We start from the raw sequence: 22,006 nt of genomic DNA on the forward strand, positions 1-22,006 counted from the left end.
TCTGAAGATTTCATAACTTTAACAGAGAAAAGCTCTTTCGTTTTTGTTACTGCCTACTGATGAATATAGTTGTGTGCCATTCAGTATAGTGAATTTTGGGACTGTCTTGTCAAAGATATCCCCTTATATATATATATATATATATATATATATATATATATATATATATATATATATAGATAGATAGATAGATAGATAGATAGATAGATAGATAGATAGATAGATAGATAGATAGATATACATGTATATATATATATATATATATATATATATATATATATATATATATATATATATATGAGATATATGATACTATGACTACAATGTTTGTAAACAGGGCTACACTAACTGTTACTTCGTCCTTGTTTGTGACCTGTCTAAAACCCCTAATAAATAAATGATTAGCCTACGTATAAATTTTGCCATGACCTGAGGTCTGCTGTTTTACCTTGACTTCAAAACCTTGTGAAGTACAGACTAAATTTTTTATCTTGCCTCTTTATGGGTCTTCTTTCAGTTTTCAGCTTTACCAGTCATCACGAGTATAAAGAAGATTTCCTATTTATTATAAAGACAGAAAGCAAGAAAAAACAGTTAAAGGAAGGCACTCTGATTCTGATTAAAATCTTTTTTGAGCATTGAATGAAAGGTTTAAAGATTTTCCTGACTAACTTGACCGTTAAACTGCTGAGAGAAATACTGTAATGTGTCGAGTGATTCATGACGTCGATGAACACACATTCATCATCATATGAGTGGGGGTTACAGACTTCCCTAGTTCTAACCATGACTACACAAAAAATTTTGTTAAACATCTGCATTCAGAGAACTGTAGGGCGTCAAGAGGGAAATTCTAGAATTACAGGAAGTGGTCATCATCATTTAAAGCTACTTAAAGCAACGATTTGGTGGAATTATGATAAGCTAATCTTTATATTAATATGAATGATTTTCAAAAGAAGTTTTGCAACTGCTTGATGTGGCCTTGTTGTGACGACTAATGTTGAATACAAATAAGGGGAGAGAGAGAGAGAGAGAGATTAAAAATCATACTAAAAACCATTCATAATTAAACCCATTTTTGGCAATTGCTGCTTATTCCTCTCCCGTTTCAGTGATCTCCACAACCTGGTGTTGAGGGAGATTAGACTGATATTTCAGGACATGACACAGTCGAAGTGGTTGTCTATGATACTCGTGAGGTATTTTCAAGCACAAATAATCTGAAGAAGCAACAGCATTATCATCGTTATATATGAACATCTCTGAAAAGTATTCTGAAGAAACAACAGCAGTCATGGTTATATAGACGAAAATCTTTCAAAAGTACTCTACTGTACTTACACTAACTATTTCCATTCTGTATGCATTAAGAAATCTTAAGATATGATGTCTATAGTCAAATTCTCCCTTCCACCTCTGAAAAGAAAATGACGAAAGAAACGGGATTCGCCATCATTGCTCAGCGGCATCGGCAGAAATTAATAACTGCATTTATAGCAGATACTGACGTTGCTTTAGTCGTTGTGGTTGTCCCTGGATACTTCTGATATTCAAGAAGATACGTTCAATAGCTTTTCTCATAATTTCATTTGCATTGCTAGTGTGCTTCTATTGTCTCTCTGAGAAAGATTCAAAGGAAAGCGAGAAACTTCACAGTGTTTTATTAACATTGTTCGACATAAGCATAACACGTGTACTCTTTTTCCAAATGCCTCTTCATAACAGCGCCTGATAGGGCGTGGATTCCTCACAGCCTTGGATCCAATGGGAGGTTTAAGTTCTGCCTAAGAGTACTTTAACTGATGCTTTGATAAATAAACGGAATATCTAATCGTAGCAAGTATAGTGCTTTCCCTCTGTACCCAATAATGATGAGTAACAGTAATATATGCGATTCATTAGTATACCTGCTGCAGAGACACTAGCGTAAGCAAGTTTAACTTAACTTCTCCAAGTGCCTCAAAAAGGTAGTGAAGAACTTTTTTTTATTTAAATTTGACTTTCATAAGATTCATGATTTTGCTAATCTGTAAAACATGTTCAGTTATTAGTGTCATATTTATCATCATTATTACTCTCAACATCATTAGCATCATCATATAAAACATTGACATCAAATCCTTGAAAATTGCTTGTCTGTGGCCCCTGGTAAATTTTATAGTTTACTTCTTAAAAACACTTTATCGCCAGCATCAGAAACGTTAACTTACATAAAACTACGTCGAGTCTACGTCCACCCCCGGAACTATGGAGGATTTCCAAAATCGAAAATTCGTGATGTACTCACATGATCCGAGGTAACAATAACTTTGATTTTACCTGTTCAGGTCATTTGGATGAAAGCCAGAGTATATTTAGGTCCCTTATCCTTGTGATTATTTTTCTTCAGTGTCTCAGCATAACTAGATAAACAGACCCTGATGAAGTCTGAATGTCTCAATAAAAACCAGTCTCTTTGTTTCTTTATTTATTAATATAACTCTACAATCACTCCACTTTCTCGGGTTTGCATGATGACCTGCTGTTTTCTTGCTTACATTATGAGAATGAAACTTAAAACTATATGCCTTTACTTTTTCCAGAGTCCTTTCAGATGAGGCACGTTAGTGACTGCAATTAGATCCTTGGTAAGTTCCTCGCAACTGTGCAATTGGCACTCCCACTTTACGGAGAGCGACCTGGCACTCAGCGATCTGGAAAAAAAGATGCATAGAGAATGAAACTGAACTATAGAAATAAACAAGATGAGCAACGAACAAAGTGTGGGTAATTTTGAATACGTTACTGAAGTTAACGAAAAGAAAAGAAACTTTCGAGCAATAAACTTCTTGGCAAGCAAAGAATCTACAAACACCCGGAAGCCCTCTTCAGAGCTTCAAGTCAAGGACACTTGAGTCTGATTCAGTGAGTGTGTAGTCACTACGTCTGCTGAGACAGCCCCTTGTATCCCTAGTGTTGCACAAAAAGGTTCCCGAGTCGTCTGCCTGTTGTAGAACTTAGGATTTGAGCCCTTTTATGAGCGAACAATTTTTATCGTGTCTGTAAATAGTTGTTAATTCAGGTGTTTTACTGCTAACTTCAGAGTTAATCTGTACATGATTGCTGGACCTGTCACCCCCGTAAGGAATTTATCGTTGCATATTCCTCACTCACCCACACACACACACACACACACACACACGCACACATACATATATATATATATATATATATATATATATATATATATATATATATATATATATATATATATATATATATATACATATGTATAAATGCATGTATCTATATATTTGTGCATGCTTTATAAAGAAGACTAACCTTTTCTTTGGGCAGGCTAGTAGTGCGAGAGAGAATCCAAGCGAACTGCGCCTTATGAGATTCTCTGAAGTTGTAGCAGGTGAAAACGCAAGCATACGCTGAGTAGTCTGTGCTCACGACAACCATTTCTGCATCAAACTTACCTAAAAGAGAATTAAACACCGTTGTAATCTGGAATTCATTCACAGCAGGCAAGTATGTCTGAAAACTTGTTCTGTTTACACCTCAACACAGAGGTGGTTTAGGAAAGATACAGAATGACACTCATGCGCCTGGCGCGCGAATGAAAAGTTGCAGGCTTCGTTGCTTTGATATTATTTCGGCCTCGGAATCTCTTGGTTCATCAGGAGTAAGTTCTTTTGAGGTTAGGAGGTAACAACGCAAGGCAATCTTATAAATAGTTGGTTCTCTGAAAAATGAGCTCGTTCTTTATTTAGAGCTTCACGTGCTGTCGCTCAAGATGATACAGTACCTGTACAAAGATGTAAGCAATACCAAAGAGGAAAATGGGAATGTTTCTCATGTTAAAATAATATTGTTGCCATTTAGTACCTAATATTTTGGTTTCGTAGTTGAAACCCCGGATTAAAATAAGGCAAAAATGTTTATCAAATTCTGCCAAACTGATCGTAACTTAATTAGAAGCTCAGTCTAAGAGATATAACCTACCCAATTTCATGGGCAATGGCAATATTCTTTCATTCACTACAAACGAAGGAAAATTCGCGTAAACAGTTGTTTTTCATAAACCTGAAACATTCCCACATTTTTTATTGGATAAGAACTTGGGGGAAGAACACTTCAACAACATGAACTACTACAGACTAGAATTTCCTTTTCAGAATTATGGCTTTGATTCTTTTAATCAGTCCTCACATAAGTAAGGTACCTGTCCATCCTGAATTCCAGGGTTCCGGGAGAATTACCTCTTATGGTTGTGGTGAACTGTGCTAGGCCTGGCGTCTTCTGAGTAAGGGAACTGCTCTGGCTAACTGGACTGAAGTCACTCAACACGCCGTTGGATATCACATTGAAGCCAGATCCTGATGGAACAAAATTATCTGTAATACGTTGCTGCATGAAGACAGAAATAAACATTATATACATATACATACATCCCCTACAGCATGAAGGAGCGCGTGCTTGAGAATATCACTAAGTCCACGTCGGAAGGTGAGTGAAAACCGGGAAATGTAGAATAAACCACGAAAGTACTAGTTCAAAGGTTTTCACTCACCTTCCGACGTGGACTTAGTGCTATACATACATACACATACACATACATCTATATATACATATATATATATATATATATATATATATATATATATATATATAATATATATATACTATATATAACATATATGTTTATACACATATATTTATATATATATAATATATATATATATATATATATATATATATAAAGAGTTTTTATCACATTCATTTTACTTGAATCTTATCACACTCTTGTATATTTTCAAGTCACCAAGACGTATGTCGAGATTAAAAATAAAAGTGACACACATACACAATATATATATATATATATATATATATATATATATATATATATATATATATATATATATATATATATATATATATATATATATATATATATATAATCGTAATAGCCACAATGCCCTCTTCTCGAATTCTTCGCGCCTTTTCGGATCCGCTTGCCACTACAAAGACTTAGGATCCAAGTGCAAGAAATATGAAGAAATTATGATGTCCGGTAGCGGGAAACGAACCCGGGTCCCCTAATCAGAACGAGGTACCATTGTCGACGTAGTGACAAGCGTACCAAAAAAGCTCAGAAGAGACGGACAGAGAGGTTAAGAGGGCATTGTGCTGATTACAATTACATATGTATCTGTAAAAATGGATCAGTAGGTTGTACATTTATATATATATATATATATATATATATGGATATATATATATATAATGTGTGTGTGTGTTTATGTGTGTGTGTGTGTGTGAAAAGAGCATTTATCCATTTATTAAATCCTTTTTCTTAAACGTGGATGGCTCAGAGAAAAGAGCAAATCACAGGCGAAATCGCTTGCCAGCTTGACTAACGAATTGTGGATGGATACCCGTGAGGTACAGTTCTGCATCATTAGCAACTTCATTTTCCAATTGAGATGTCTCATGGGCAGAGCATCGGAAAACCCTACACATATTGGGCCATTCACCTCTCTCATGCATGCATTTTCAAGAACACTGATATGTTGACAAAGATTTTAGTCATCATGTTCAATAAACTTTGCACAAATTCTTATTGTGACTTGAAAATGAAAGAAATGTCCGTTTCCCAGAACAGTATTTGATTCCTCCATCATGGGTTATACTGTTTTTTGTATTTTGATAATTTAATTCACTGTTTTCAAATGCCTTCCTCTACATATCATTTGGAATTCAATTCACTGTATAGGCAAATGGTATGTTTCACTGATAAGAAATTTAGACCATTGACGTCCGTTAAGGACGAAGCCTTTTCAGTTGGGTGAAGGAATTTTTCCTTACATTTCTCCATGTTGACACGTTAGTCACCAGGACACTTTCCTCAAGATTGCCCTTTTCTTGGACACCTCTGGAGGCTCATAGAAATACTCGTCATTCTGAGACTACGAAAGCAACGTGGCTTGGATGATCAATTTATGAACGGTCATTTCCTCGTTCATCAATCCAGTTTCGATTAATTTTCATAATATTTGTCTCCGTAAGGTGAGTCCTATTAAAGAACAAATCTGTAATTAATGACGTTATCAGTGTATGAAAATTTCAGATAACACTAGTTTTTGCTTAAACGGGGATCATCAAGCGTCCGGGTTTGGTATCCAGCTGTTCCCTAATCTCTTAAGGGACAAATGCCCTAATTGGTTTTGAGCATTATACTGAAGCTAAACAGTTCAGCTTATTTAGCAGTAATGTCTCATTGCTAGAAAACCGAGAGTTATTGGTTGAATAAATAAACCAGAGTGATTTAGGGCTGCATACTTGTTGCCTGAAATTTTTTTACGTCTTGTTCAATTTCCAAATTCTTAGATTCATACATCATTAAACAAATGATAACTTTTAGCTTGGTGCTCAGTTACGGTTAATAAACCTCCTGTTTAGCTATCTTTCAAAGATTAAAAATGCAGACTCGCTTTTTTTTCGCAGACGCAGTTTGTGAAAGTATGTTTGGAGAGGAATGTTATAAAGTGTTTGCTAATTCTGGTTTAGACTTCATGGCCGGTGAAAGAAACTATTGCGTATATCGGTCACAGTCATTATCCGTTACATTTCTTGGGGCTTTGACGAATCCAACACTTTCTTTGACAAAAACAAGGGGCGATAATTGTAGCAGCAGTTAATTAATGAATAGATTTCTGAGTAATCTGTTGCTGAAGCTGACTTATTTTAGAGGGAATGTTGTCTTTTACTGAAGATGAAATCAACATAGGACGACATAAATTTTTAAACCAATAATTGGTCGTTTTGGAGTACTACGAAGCAGGTGAACTGGAGATTTTTGACTAATGGTTACCCGTTTTTAAATATTTTCAGATATCTTAAATTTCCGGTGACGTCTTACAGACTTACGATTTGGTGACAAATTACGATCGCCACGTGCTAATAGGGGAATGCTTATGTTTCAGGGTTGAAAGATATTATCTGACATTTGAATTGGCATAAATATGACAAAATCTTCCTTTAGCGAATAAATACGTTCCAAATACAATTATAAGATTTGCTCTATCGTTATGGGACTGCTTAAGTCAAAACAACCTTGTTTTCTGCGGAACATCAGCTGTACGAGCTAATAAAATGGGAATAAATGTGAATGAAGAGTGGACGCTGTAATAGTAAAATAATATATGTATGAAATATCAATATAAATAAAGTTTGAAGTAAGACATACAATCTAATGATGTTCAAGGATATTTTACAGAAAACATTTTTTCTGTTTACTGTTATTAGGTAACATGTTGCGCAGACTGTTTTGGAAACGACAGAACGACCGTTAAATCAACATCGGTGTAAGACGAAGTCACGCAAATCTCATCTAATGCACCACCTTTCACTCGTTCTCAAGTCAGTCACACTGGTACATAAAATATTAACTGCTTCTGTCATTTCACCGCCCCAAAAAAAAAAAAAACCCTCGTTAAGTGTCGAAAATTTACCTCAGGCCAAAGAACTAGCAAAACGTCTCCTTCAGTATGCGTCACCTAATGGGTTCCCTCGAGTGCATAACAAGACACAAAGTATCAACTATAACAGTTAAGGTTTCCTTGGAATGTATCCATGGTCGCTTTACTTACGTTACTTTAATGTTACCACGAAACAAGTCAGGAAATAAAACAACAAAGAGCTGCTACCCTCATAATGTTAAACAGATTCGATTAAAAAAAAAAAATTGTATTTCAACGCTGCCTTGCCATCCATAGTAGACTACGCACTGTGTGCCCGAAGAATCATAGCAACCAAATTAATATGTTTAAATCGAGAGTGGAACCGAGATACCATTACAGTCTTATGCAGCATATTAACCTTACAAAGATACCATGTAACTACAGAAGAAAGCAATAAAATAATTTTGACGATTAAACACAATAACTAAGCCAGAACAAAATAGTGGCTAGAGATAAAAAGTGTTTCGCTGTAATTTATAATGTAATGGATTTCTTTAGATCGTTAATGTGATATGACCGCAAGTGTGTCGACACCAGTGAGGGAGAGGCGGTGGGGGGACGAGTTAAGGGGATGATGACAAGGAGTTTAAAATCCATTCAAAGAGAGAGAGAGAGAGAGAGAGAGAGAGAGAGGAGTCAACTTTGGTATTTGGAGAAATTTAGACGGGGATTTTTTCAAGGCATATTCTAGCAAACTGCCAGAACCCAAGAGTTTGATTTTTGTTATCAAACTCTTTGATCAAGACTCCACTATAAATAGCCATTTTTTATGGTTTGTCCTTTCAAAACAAAGTGACAGTGTTCTTATCTTTTCAGTTTGTCCTGTTCAGCGTTGTTGGCTGCAAAAGCCCTGCATGTGTTTTATCTTCATCAAAAGTTTGTTTGATAATTTTTCCAAGTTTTCAGCGGAATAATATTGCATTACTAAAATGCTGTGTTGAAAATCCTTCAACTATCCATTGCCTATTAATTGTAATATAGCTTTTCTTGCTTCGGTAGAACTAAGCCCCTTTAAAACACCAGTCCTCCATTTTTTCTGTGCCCGTTGGTACAAAGCAGCACGATCTGAATCATTGGTTCACTCGAAGTGCTGCTGCTGTCTGTAGAGTGGAGACACAACATGATTGTTCGCGGTAATTTCGCAAAAATACCAAGGTGAGGCTAGATTCCATTCTCTGCTTCTGAGTGCCAAAATCAAAGTTGAGTTTAAACGGAACGATTTGATCCTGATGCGCATGACGAATGTCTTCCTTTCGAAACAGATATAAAAAGTGGACTGCAGGTCAGAACAAAGCCTTGTTCTCGCTCGCCTTGACGGAGTAACCCGATGATTGGACCAACCGGCTGTCCTTGGTGCATAGCAGTGATGTAGACGTCTATGATATTTTTTTTCTCTCTCTTATAATTCCTTATTTGCTGAACATAAATACAGAGCAAAGCTTTTGACGCGGTAAACAAACGCATGTGACTTCATTTCAGCACTGTATTTAGACTCCTCTCTCAGCGCGAGTTCACAAACACAAATGATCTCACTTTCTCTTAAAGCCCAAACCAACCACACATGTGGCTGTCAAGTCTGTAGTGATAAAATTAGGATATAAGAAGTGTCCGAATACGTTTCGTGCTCACTTGATGCTCAGTGACTTGTTTACCTTTTGCATCTAGAAAAAAAAGACTCTTTCAATAACCTTATTCTTCAAAGACAGATTATCAGCAACTTTGCATTACGTTACAGAAGGAAACACACTCCGTTTCTTGGGATCATTAAGCGTTACCTTTATCTCTCTCTACCTTTCTCGGTGAAGAGAGAGCTTTATTTCTTATCTTTATTTGATGGTCATTTTTTCTTACGTCACTTTTCATGTAACATATTTCCTAAAATTAACAAAGATTTTTGTTTAACTTGAACTTCCGTCCCATCTAATTATGAGGTAATCTTACTATATATATACACACACACATATATGTATATATATATATATATCTATATATATATATATATATATATATATATATATATATATATATATATATATATATATATATATATATCCACTGTTGGTTTAGTCTAATATATTTAAAATATTTATCGACACTTTCGATTCTGCCGAATTACGGTACTTGGCTGTTGAGTAATCATTTGTCTGAATTCGGGTGTAGGCTATGTTGCCCAACAGATAAGAAGCCGTGGTAGAGGAAGTAAAGGTTTTAATTATCCTCAATTTTAGAAGATTAAGGGTGAATATCGACATTGTGAAGAACCACGCATTTTAAACTTCCAATTCCCCCATAAAAACATCCCTTTTTTCAGTAAAGAGAGGAGGAAAGAAAATACATTGTAAATCAGATAGCATTAACGCCGTAATGTTGATTCTAGATAAACTGTTCTTCAGGTTACAGTCAAAAGAGGAAAAAGTGAAAATATTAGAATGGCTGCCATTAAGGACAGCCAGTCCAGTCGCAGATATTCTGACTCACTTGGTCACTTCTTTTCTGGAGACTTCCTGGAAAACTCTATACACGTTAACATGTACTCTCTCTTTGGTCTAACGTTTTGTTGCTTTTCGCTTTATTTTGTCCTATTGGAGGCTGTCGAGAAAGGCAACTGAATGTCCTTGTGTAGATCAGGACAGAGAAAAATAAAAAGTGGAAAGCGGTCGAGAAAAATGAAGTCAGGAAGAAAATTCTGTTTATTTGGTTTTCCTTTCATCCAGGATGTAAATGGACATACAGATAAAGCAAAAATTTTCCCAAGGAAATCAAAACAAAGTTGCCAGAAACACATCTAAATGTAAGGAGACATTCGTCATAGCCTGGTCTAAATACTAAAGCGAATTTACTAACCCAGTGTCCCAAAGCTAACTCTAAAAGTTTTTGGCATTCTTCTGATACGATGTACATATGTGTACTAACTGCAGCATGTATACTCGAAAGATGTTTATTGAAAGAGCGATGAGAAATTATAGACCTCAACTGAAGAGAGAGAGAGTAGAAAAAAGTGACTCCTTCACTCTTAAACGTCTAGAATCATCCATATACTAACGCCATGCCAATTCTAATCAAATCTAATCTGTTCTTTTGCATTTATCAAAAGATCATATATACATATACACACATATATATATATATATATATATATATATATATATATATATATATATATATATATATATATATATATATATATATAAGCAGTTTATTTCTATAGAATCCAAACTTATATACAAACATTCACTTATATATATATATATATATATATATATATATATATATATATATATATATATATATATATATATATATATATATATATATATATATATATATATATATATAATAAATAAATGTCTGTATATAAGTTTGGCTTCTATAAAATTCCAAACCTCTTGACAGACTCAGACAAAATTTTGCACTCGGCCTCTTTGTCACCCCAGAAAGGTTTGTAACTCATAATGAAACCCCTACCTCCTAACAGACATACAAACACAGACAAAACAAATGAAATTTTCGTTTTTACGTCACCTTTTCCTTCAGTTTTCTGGGTTTATTCTCATTTTTTAACTGACACTTCACCTTTTCTTCTAGCGCTGTCAGAAGTATGATTAGCCTACAACAAAAAATCCCCCATAACATCAATTTTTTTTTATCAGAATTTACGTGAATTTTGATCATAATTTATGATAATAATCATTATAAACGTTTATTACATCGATAAAATCTGCACTGAAAACCTGAATCGATCATTTCTTTCTGTAGTAAGCGAAGCCAAGTCCGCGCATGCGTAGTAGTGGCTTAATGCAACGATTTCAGCCAGCAGAAACCACGCCTGTTCATACATATGGTTGAAGACGTTATATGACATAAGTAAATAAACACATTCCCTTTTTGAGTACGGTGTTAAAATGGTCCTACACACGATCCTACATCATTTATTACACAATCACCAGAATCATTGTTGGCTGTGCTGGAATAATTGAAATACCACCTTGGACACTCCAGTGGCTAGAACTAATTATCGTGCTAATTAGCAAAAACTTCACTGCATAAGAAAGATAAGTTTCTTTTCACATTGCTTGGTACTGATTACCTGGAAGATAATGACTAAAAATTCTAGATTAAAACTTTACAGGAATGCAGATCATAACATTTGGAAATATTTTCCAGAAGGCACTTGGACGGTAAATGTATTAGACGCAAATAAGGATTTAAGAAATGGCAACTACTGCACTTCGAGTCACCTGAAGTGCTCACAGCTTACACAACACGTCAAGTCATACCTTTTGCTGATGTAATCATACACAGTAAGGAATAGTATTCCCATCATTTAGGAAAATAATAAATCCAAATCCCCTATAGCATCAATTTTTTATCAGAATTTATGTGAATTTTGATCATAATTTATGAAAATTATTAATATAAATTGTTTATTACCTCGGTAAAATCAACATTGAAAACCTAAACCGGTTTAAATGAGGTTTGTGTGGAATTAATTATCGGCAACTAGAATGGTGAGGAGCAAGAGACAGCACATTATATATTTGATCGAAGAACTAAGTAACATTTTTCATACAATCACGAACATAGAATATGCATGAAAAAACAAAGCATTAACTTAAATTTGGTGATTCACACACTTTTATTTGAAATGGACACCTGGCAGCTACATCAACCCGTGAACAGCAAGACTGGAAACTACCAGTCAGTTCGCACCTATTGCTGCATTTCCAGGATTTAGGAAAATAAAATGTTTGTTTATGGTTATTAATTAGAATGATACATATTCATTTCTATCTTTTACCAACTTGTATTTATTCAAAACAATAAATAACCGTTTGCCTTACATTCCTCTGCGAGGGGAATGTTTTTGTTTATGATGCCTTATTACGTCATTACCATAGGTACGAATTGACCGTTGGGTGCTCACCAAACCTTGTTTGTACGGGTTGATATAGTTGCCGCACGAGCATGCATAGCGGTAATTTTTTGCTATCGTTCCGTGTAACCTTATATTAAATGCTACGTTCATAAATTTGATAACCACTGGAATGAAAGGGCTTTCATATCCAAGAAGCGAGAGGGCAGGCAAGGCATAGGTGAATATTGTCTTGTGTGCACGTGGGTTTGACAGACCGCAGATGAACCTTATGTGTAGTTGTCAATAGTGGCTAATTTTTGGAAGATTTCCGTACGGTGGGTTTATCATTGATGCAGCAGTTCTGAAGGGCTGATCATTAGTTACCTAACGTTGTGACTAGAACTGTCAAAGATAAGGAGATTCTCCGGTCAAAGGATTAATGTGACAGTGACCTGGAATCACCATTCTTATATTCGGCTTATTGTCTCTGGAATCACCATTCTTATATTGCAACGGCTTATTGTCGAAAATTTTGGTCATTACAGTATATATATGTATACATACACACATATATATATATACACACACACATATATATATATATATATATATATATATATATATATATATATATATATATATATATATATATATATATATATTATATATGAAGATAAAAAACACTATTTGAGCGTTGCAACCATATGGTTGCAACGTTCAAATAGTGTTTTATAGGCTTTTTTTATCTTCATATTATACTGTAGTATTACAGTAAAAGACATTCATATATATATATATATATATATATATATATATATATATATATATATATATATATATATATATATATATACATATATATATATACTGTATATATAATTGTAATAACCACAATGCTCTCTCAACTTCTTGCTTTCTTCACACTTTTTTAGATACACTTGTCACTACGAAGCAGGATTCGAACCCGCATCCGGAGTATCAGAACAAGGTCACATTACCTACCTGACCACGTGGTAAAGTGACCTAGCCCTGATGCTCCAGATGCGGGCTCAAATCCTGCTACGGACGACAGAATTTCTTCATATTCTTCTATTTGAATATCAGGTTCTGTAGTGATAAGCTAATCCAAAAAGTACGAAGAAAATTAGGAGTTCAGAGAGCATGTAGAAATTAAAATTACATACGGATCTGGTAAAGAGTGGCTAGCAGATTCTATACATATACATATATACATACATAAGTTAAGTATACCTTAGTTTAACCAGACCACTGAGCTGATTAACAGCTCTCCTAGGGCTGGCCCGAAGGATTAGGTTTATTTTATGTGGCTAAGAACCAATTAGTTACCTAGCAAAGGAACCTACAGCTTGTGGAATTCCAACCACATTATAGCGAGAAATGAATTTCTATCACCAGAAATAAATTCCTGTAATTCTTCATTGGCCTGTCGGAGAATCGAACGCAGGTTAAAAGTTAAGTATATCTTAGTTTAACCAGACCACTGAGCTGGTTAACAGTTCTCCTAGGGCTGGCCCGAAGGATTAGACTTATTTTTACGTGGCTAAGAACCAACTGGTTACCTAGCAACGGGACCTACAGCTTATTGTGGAATCCGAACCACATTATGACGAGAAATTAATTTCTACCACCAGAAATAAATTCTTCTAATTCTTCATTGGCGGCTCGGAGAGTCGAACGCAGGCCAGCAGAGTGCTAGCTGAGAACGGTATTCACCAGTCCAATGAGGAACTACTATATACATACATATATATATATGTGTGTGTGTACATATGTATATATATATAATTTATATATATATACAAATATATATATATATATATATATATATATATATATATATATCATATCAATATCAGATGCTTCCCCTACAACCCAGAATAGCGATGCAAGCCAATCAAGAAGCGCCCTAAGCGAGAACATAAAACCTAGACTACTTATTTCTACGACCCGAATCTAGTTTTTATGCTTTCGACCTTAATTAAGCACGTCTAGAGTTCATCTGTCACGCGGACGAGCATCAGCACAGGTAGGGATGACGTGGATGCCACGAAAGTCTGATCTTTGTGAATACTTTGAAACCATCTCTAAGAAACTAACGACCCTCCATTAATCTCGTTAAACCACAGGGACTAAAATAAATCTTCGTGTTTCGCTTGACTTTGGGTTAACGAAGGAACTACATACGTAAATTTACCGGTTTCTGAAGTGAATTTTATATCCCTAAACATACACATCTTGGGAACAAGTGCATGACGAGTATAGCAACAAAATATAATGCTAATCAAAATTAACAGAATATATCGTAAACGTCCTAAAATTCCGTAGAGAAGTCAATCAATATTAAATCTGGTTTATTCTCTACGTTTGGTAACGAGTGCTCTCCGTTGCAAGACTGGATTCAGTGAACAAAAGCAAGTGAATATAAATGAAGATTTGTCTCCTTCATCAAAGATGTCGTTATTAGAGATTCTTAATGTATTGTGTATCATATGACAGCAAGAGCATTGTTATAAAAAAATTATTAACATTATCGTGTTAACATATCATCAATAATATTTATGAGTTTTTCTTTTTTTCATTTTCACTATTATTTATGCTGTAAACGTTTACAAAAAGTGTATGAGAAACGTGGCCTGCAAAACTCACTCTCTTTTTTCTCTCTCTCTCTCTCTCTCAAACACACACACACACACACACACACACACACAAAGAGTGATTGTGTGTCTGGGGAAGCTGATTGTGATAATGGAAATCATCAAACAAGGTTGCCAGCTGTTTGATGAACAATCCGACAATTATATAACAGAGTAGTAACCAATGTGTCGGAGGCTGGATTTATACAGTATAAAATTCACAGTTGGCTGATGGTGTTTTTAGTAAGTTAGATCTACCTTCTCTACTGCTCCTCAGTAGGCCTATAGTGCTCAGAGACCGCTTTTTTTCTGGTTTTATAGCAACATAAATGTTATCGTAGAATTTGAGATGATACTGCTGCTTAGTTACTCAGCCCAAAGAGGGAAATGAAGTTGCTGTTATCTACAAACAAGGATCTGGAACTGGTTAGTGCATTTCTTAGCAAGTGTGACTCTGAACTCCAGCAAAATCGAGGTTATTGATAGCTTATTCACACCGTGTCCCCTCTCCATGATCTACTCTGCAAAGTAGCTACTGCACTTAATCATTTATAACGTTCGACGATATACAGCGTTACCTAAGGCATGGTATTTTTCACAGCACTTGAAAAGTATATCCAATGTTACCAGAAATTTTGCTGTTGCCTTTCGTGGAAGCTGACATTGAGAGTAGTTTCAGGAAAACTGTTATCCTGTGCCGTGCCAGTAAAATATCCCTGGAACCGTTATCTTTCAAACAATGTCGCTCAGAGTCACGACTTGCTTTTCCCAGTAATGGTAATTAGAATTCAGACTAATGCAGACAGGTGCCCTATTTAGCCGTCTTTCATGAACCCTGTTTCGGTAGAAATCCCTTGAGCACAATTGATGTTTACTATGCGTTTGCCACTGAATCAGCATCCACATTCCCATGATGCATCACGTAAGAAGATACAGAAAGAATATTTTACTGCAAAGCAAAAGACCTTACCTGTAAGTTGGTAATTGTATATAGTACAATTAACGGACTTTTCTTCAGCGTTCCGAAGACCTCCGATCCTATACCAAGTTCCAGAAAACTGCAAAGGAAAAGAAATTTCTTAGAGTCTACATTACAGTTTTTCCATGGCTCACAATCAGGAGGCACAAGTCAAAAGTGCACTCCATTTGCTCGGCAGACGCTTAATTGTTAGGATGCCCAATGGTAAAAAGATGAAATTGCAATTAAAATGGAAAACACAATAACAGCAATGATTAACTAGATGATATTTATTAGTTACATGAACGTCTATCTGTTAAGAAAAACAAAACTAAAAATAAAATGCAATCCGTATTAAACCCATTATTTTTCTCCATTCTTGGGAGAAAACTTATCTCTGAACCCGTAATTGTGGAGCAAAGTATTTCCACGGAGGAGAGAAAGCTTCTGTTAAAATAGAGAAGAAGTTTTATAATGCTAAGGAGGCAGTTCCAGGGGAAGGTATGAAATAACACCAGTTATGAGAACGATGTTTTTAAAGGGCAACCACGTCACTTTAATGTAAGTATATAGTTAAAGATGTCATGCTGAATATATATATATATATATATATATATATATATATATATATATATATATATATATATATATATATATATATATATATATATATATATATATATATATATATATATACATATATGAGAAATGGAATCTACCAATAAATAAGATCTGAATAGTTCTGGGAACTGATGGCCCGATTGCATGATGTTATAATGCATTAGTTAAAAAAAAAACTGAAGGAAAGATCTATTTCAAGTGTGAACATGGGTCTCAATCAAGATTGGGCTCTCTCTCTCTCTCTCTCTCTCTCTCTCTCTCTCTCTCTCTCTCTCTCTCTCTCTCCCCAGAGATTATTATCTATATCACGTGTGAACATAGGTCGCACTCAAAACTGGTTCTCTCTCTCTCTCTTCTCTCTCTCTCTCTCTCTCTCTCTCTCTCTCTCTCTACACACAGATCATTATTCCTAAAAAGTTAAGAAGAAAGATAATCACCATATAAAGAATACAGTAAACGTTTGTATGATTTTTATCTCCCATTTTTGTCCGTACATACGTCAGTGCGTGCAAACAGCAATCTTTGGTCACCAGATGCAGCTGAATGATGACATGTTAAAAGAACATCGTATACAGAGGCCTCCAATAAAATATCTGTAAACACACACACATTATACACACACACACACACACACATATATATATATATATATATATATATATATATATATATATATATATATATATATATATATATATATATATATGTGTGTGTGTGTGTGTGTGTCTATGTTCTAGATATTTTATTACATATTACATATATATATTTATATACATATACACACACACACACATATATATATATATATATATATATATATATATATATATATATACATACATACATACATATCTATATGTGTGTGTGTGTTTATGTGCGTGTGTGTACTTACGCATGCACCTTCGTACCCTTATCTTCGTAAGGAAGCTGCACGAAATCACCCGATTTTTTTTCTTTTTATGTAGCGACCAAAACCGGTTTATGGCCAAAATGTATAGCTTCGCAGAATTGTGGCCCGGGCCAAAAAGGTCCCAGGTATGGCTGGTGATTACGGAAATGTCATGACGCTGTCCTTAATCTCAGTGTCAAACACAGAAGCAGAAAGCTGTTTGGCTAAACGAATGATGTCGCCTAACAAAAGCAGTTACTTCCGTTCGTCAGTATCTGATGCACCTGGGGAAGATTAATGGTGTTTCTGGTTTTCTTTTTCAGCTTGTGAACTTGGCTTTTCTTGTTTTCGTTTTCATAATTTTTCTCATCGTTACACCTTTGTTCAGTGAAAACTAGCTCAGATAGTTCCTTCGACTTCGTTTTGTCCTTTTCTTTACAAATGCACGTACATTTGAATATTAGTTATGATGTTTAAATAGATACTTCCGTCTTTACAGAAGCCACACATTGCTCCGTATGATGTTTGTGCGCAAGGAGATATAAGAATCAGATCACAGTCCTAAACAGAGGTAATTATTTCTAGATGATATGTGAAAAGTCATGGTCAGTAATCAAGGCCAAGAACCAGTCTATGCAAGACCGAACCTGGAAGGAAAATAATATTCTGGAATCTGTGATCATTATTTCGCCGAAGCAATATAAGCCAAATCCATCAGCCACAGGTTTTTTGTTCAGTGATTATTGATGTTAGATTAGAAAGCAAAGCAGAGCAATATGAATCTCTGTTACAAATGCAACGTATTAGTTTAATGCGATGCATTTTGTGTGCGTATGTTTACAGAGATTTACTAAGAGGCGGATATAAAATTATATCATATCCAAGTAGGTCACTGTACACTCGTGAAAGTTGTCGCTATTTGGAGCGAGTAACGCGGTCATCATTATCGTGTAATTCAGGGGCTGAATGAATGTGCCTTTGCAAAGGTCATTGGCGATTTTCATATTGCCGCTCTAAAACCTCGCTTTGACAAACATGTATTCCCTCCTTGTATATCTGAACCATAGACCCATGATACAAATGACTTTCAAAATGACACAAGATTACACAACTAATTATACGTTAAAGATCTGTATTTTCTAAGCCTTTACTCCGTTTACGAAATCGTCTTTGTGAAATTATACTGGATCTGGCAAGACAGTAACCTTGTCCCTCTCCAAATTACGACACTGGAGTAAAGGGGAGTAGGTCTGTACATGCAAAGGAAAAAATGATTTTCCTGTCTCTGTCTCTCTGCACACATTGCAGAATCGCACGCACACCGATCTCTTGACTTTATTTCTTTCTCTTGTTGCTCATAAAAACAAATTATTTTTCAAAAATAGGATATCTAAAATGAAATCTGGTCCACATAATTTACATTTTCTGGAGAGAGAGAGAGAGAGAGAGAGAGAGAGAGAGAGAGAGAGAGAGAGAGAGAGAGACGCTGAAGTATGTGTGAGCCATCAACTGAGCTCTCATTGTTTCAGAATATTTATCAGAAACACCCTGATACCGTTACTGTTATTTTTTTCTAACTACCTCCTAAATTGCCTTACAATCAAAGAAAACTTTTCGCTCTTATTTATATTCCTGGTTCTTTACAAACAGACGGGAAAAAACATCTGAGTTTAGCTAAACGTCTCTCATAACCCAAAACCGTCATAATAATGAGAGACAGCCTAATGCTTTCCAAGATACGAGACAGCCAATATTCTTCAAAGTTTTCACACTCGAAAGGAAAGCAGAAGACTCTCTGGAACACTTCTTGGAGTATCTTGCTACATAGGTCTTGAATAAACTAGACCATGCAACAAGCTTTTCACAAAGGAACCCTAAATATAAATCAATTAATGAAACTGATCTCTTTTGCTTATCAGTTCCAGCGATCCACATATTTCGGGGTGTGAGAACGTACGTAAGAGCCCTTTTACAAGTAAAAAAACGACGTGCTATTCAATACCTGGTTATAGGTTCATATGCTCCTAAGGTCAAAAAAAAAACTATGGAAGAGTATGTGCCGCACAGCTGCTATTAGAAATGAAGCATGAAAGGTCTTACGCGTGACTACTTAAGGGTTGTTTTACCTTGTCTTTTGTTGCCTGACCACTACGTCAACCAGGAAAATAAGACAAAAATTTTTTGTTCCTTGAACAGATTATTCCATTCTACGAATTTCTTAGCTACAAAACAAGGGAGGAATTTTATTGTTATCACTTTCTTATCATAATATACTCTTGGTGATTCTTCATCATTTTTTGAGGCTATAAACTCTGGCGATTAAAAGAATCTAATAAAACCTTGTCATTCATCTCTCTCTCTCTCTCTCTCTCTCTCTCTCTCTCTCTCTCTCTCTCTCTCTCTCTCTCGCCATAGCAAAACGATATATTACTAGTTTTGAATCTTGCAGTGCAACTTTCACTTTTGTTAGCTGAAACTTTTACCCAAACCATCAACAAAGCAGGCTCCTGCCGTACAGGAAATTACCGGATTCTTTTTAATAGACCTTGTAAATAGCAAGAACACGAGAAGGGGCTGTGAAAATTTAGGGAACAATTTCCTCAAGAGAACATCGAACAAACTGTGTATAAATGCATTCCTTCTACAGTTGCTAAAATGACATAGGCAAGAATAACAAGTTTTGAAGCACCAGGCATGAATATGAAATTCTTAAGATTATGAAGTTCAAGCACTGTCTAGAAATACAAGATGTTATGATCAGTGAATAAACCATCGACAGATGAATTTCAGATTCCTTTCCCGGGCGCACGTTCTTCAGCCACATAAGAGAAAGGAGCATTAATGCTTTCTCAAAATGACATTGGCACTGTGATTAAATTACTACCATCTCAAAATGCTTTCCTCAAAGAAAAAGGAAGCAGTAAATATACATTTCCGTTCTCTCGTAGTTACATAAAAATGCCACACTCGCATTCCCATTTCTATCAAACGAAACGGCATTTGTTATGTTCTAATGTTTCCTTAAAATTACCAAATCACAATGAGAATAAAGTTAAGGTTGTAATTACAAAGCATTCTTTTAAAAAGCTCTTGACTCCGAAACAGCAATACAATACAAAACACCAAGTAAAACCTGAAAAATCTTTGATATTCCTGAATATAAACTCCAAAATACGCTTCCTAGTCAATAAAGGGACTCGATGTCCGTACACTTCATTTCATGAAGCCTTGTAGAGTCAGAAAACCATATCTTTAGACAACAAAATTTCACAAGAAAATATGTGGTGCACTACGATTTTAGTTCACGATTTTTTTATTTTTTTGTTTGTTTGGTTTTACCCTACAGCCCTAACACTCAAAAAATACTTTTATTGCACGATAAGTGAACTGGAGCGAACATTCTGCTTTGGAATTTGGGAGGGCCTTACAATGAGCCTCTACATAAGTCATTTATAAACGATTGCTGGAGTTCTCAGACTTAAAGGGCTGTTGATAATCTCCCTATAAAATCAAGAAAAATTTCGAAGTGGCATTATTACTGTCTATCATGTACACATAAATGATCGTTCGCCAACTTTGGTGAAGTACTGTTATTCAAATATTCTATCCAGTAGCAGTCGGAAGCCCAAAAACATTAAAGAAATGGGAAGATCAAAGTCGTGCTTTATCTAAAGAGAAAGGTGTTATTTACTACTAAAATCTCACATGCATAACTTACGCGAGAGTTGTCAAAACCAGTCGGGATATCTACGATGGGGCATCGTCCCTCGACGAGAAATTTCGGCCTGTCAGTGGCATAGGCCAAAGTTGCAGCAGCTAGCAACAGGACAGCAGCTCGCCTTCAGTAATAAAGCAAAGAACATGAAAAACCAGGCACAAATGGAATTGTCAATAAAGCCACAAAACTAAAGGTCGATTACAGGCAAAAATGAACAGCCTTCAGCTTTTTTATTTTCAGACGTTAATTCTTATTCATGAGAGAGAGAGAGAGAGAGAGAGAGAGAGAGAGAGAGAGAGAGAGAGAGAGAGAGAGAATTACACTTACAAGACTGAAGCGGACTTATTACTCATTTCGGCGCTCAGGGATGTTCACCTATCGGTTCGAGCAGCGTTGGCTTTCTGCCGGACTAGGAATTCGCTTGGGAAGTTGGGAGGTCGTTAGTTGCGCCATGTGGAATCCAGTCCCCCTAAACCATTGTTGCCAGTTACTCATATTGCTTTGTAATATTTACGTTGAAAACAAATGACATGCTCTTTTAAATTATTTATTTCTGGGGGCAGGAGGAGATTTGAAATTAAAAATCAATCTGCTTGTATCGGATTCTAATTCTTGTAGAAAGTTAGCGAAATGTTAGTGCTTTACTGTAATTATCCATTTCCCTGTGTAACAATGGAGAGCATGTAAAAGTGACAGCTGGTTTAAAAATTTGCTTTATTTAACCACGAAGATTTCTGTACATATCTAGCTTAAGTTAAAGAGAGCAAAGCTACCTTAAAAAAAACAGATTGAAGACC

The 22,006-nt window shown here is 35.4% G+C and overlaps 1 protein-coding gene across 1 annotated transcript; it reads right to left on the reverse strand.

Annotated features, from left to right (window-relative positions):
- Positions 1-2,453: 2,453 nt before the first annotated feature.
- Positions 2,454-21,683, reverse strand: LOC136850373 (crustacyanin-A1 subunit-like). The gene is made up of 6 exons (XM_067123984.1): positions 21,537-21,683; positions 21,210-21,330; positions 15,994-16,081; positions 4,251-4,367; positions 3,325-3,467; positions 2,454-2,696 (listed from the first exon to the last, which is right to left on the reverse strand). The coding sequence occupies exons 1-6, from the start codon at positions 21,560-21,562 to the stop codon at positions 2,607-2,609; spliced, it is 585 nt and encodes a 194-aa protein (XP_066980085.1). The 5' UTR covers positions 21,563-21,683; the 3' UTR covers positions 2,454-2,606.
- Between the last annotated feature and the right edge of the window lie 323 nt (positions 21,684-22,006).

Source organism: Macrobrachium rosenbergii, chromosome 22 (assembly GCF_040412425.1).
Source record: "Macrobrachium rosenbergii isolate ZJJX-2024 chromosome 22, ASM4041242v1, whole genome shotgun sequence".
In the NCBI taxonomy this organism is placed as follows: Eukaryota; Metazoa; Arthropoda; class Malacostraca; order Decapoda; family Palaemonidae; genus Macrobrachium; species Macrobrachium rosenbergii.

Excerpts from the sequence above, each read along its gene's own strand:
- LOC136850373 (XM_067123984.1), bottom strand. The coding sequence starts at position 21,562 with ATGAGTAATAAGTCCGCTTCAGTCTT. Across the intron at positions 21,331-21,536 it reads AATAAGTCCGCTTCAGTCTT|GCGAGCTGCTGTCCTGTTGC; the intron begins GTAAGTGTAATT and ends TTATTACTGAAG. Across the intron at positions 3,468-4,250 it reads GTTCACCACAACCATAAGAG|GTAAGTTTGATGCAGAAATG; the intron begins GTAATTCTCCCG and ends ATTCTCTTTTAG.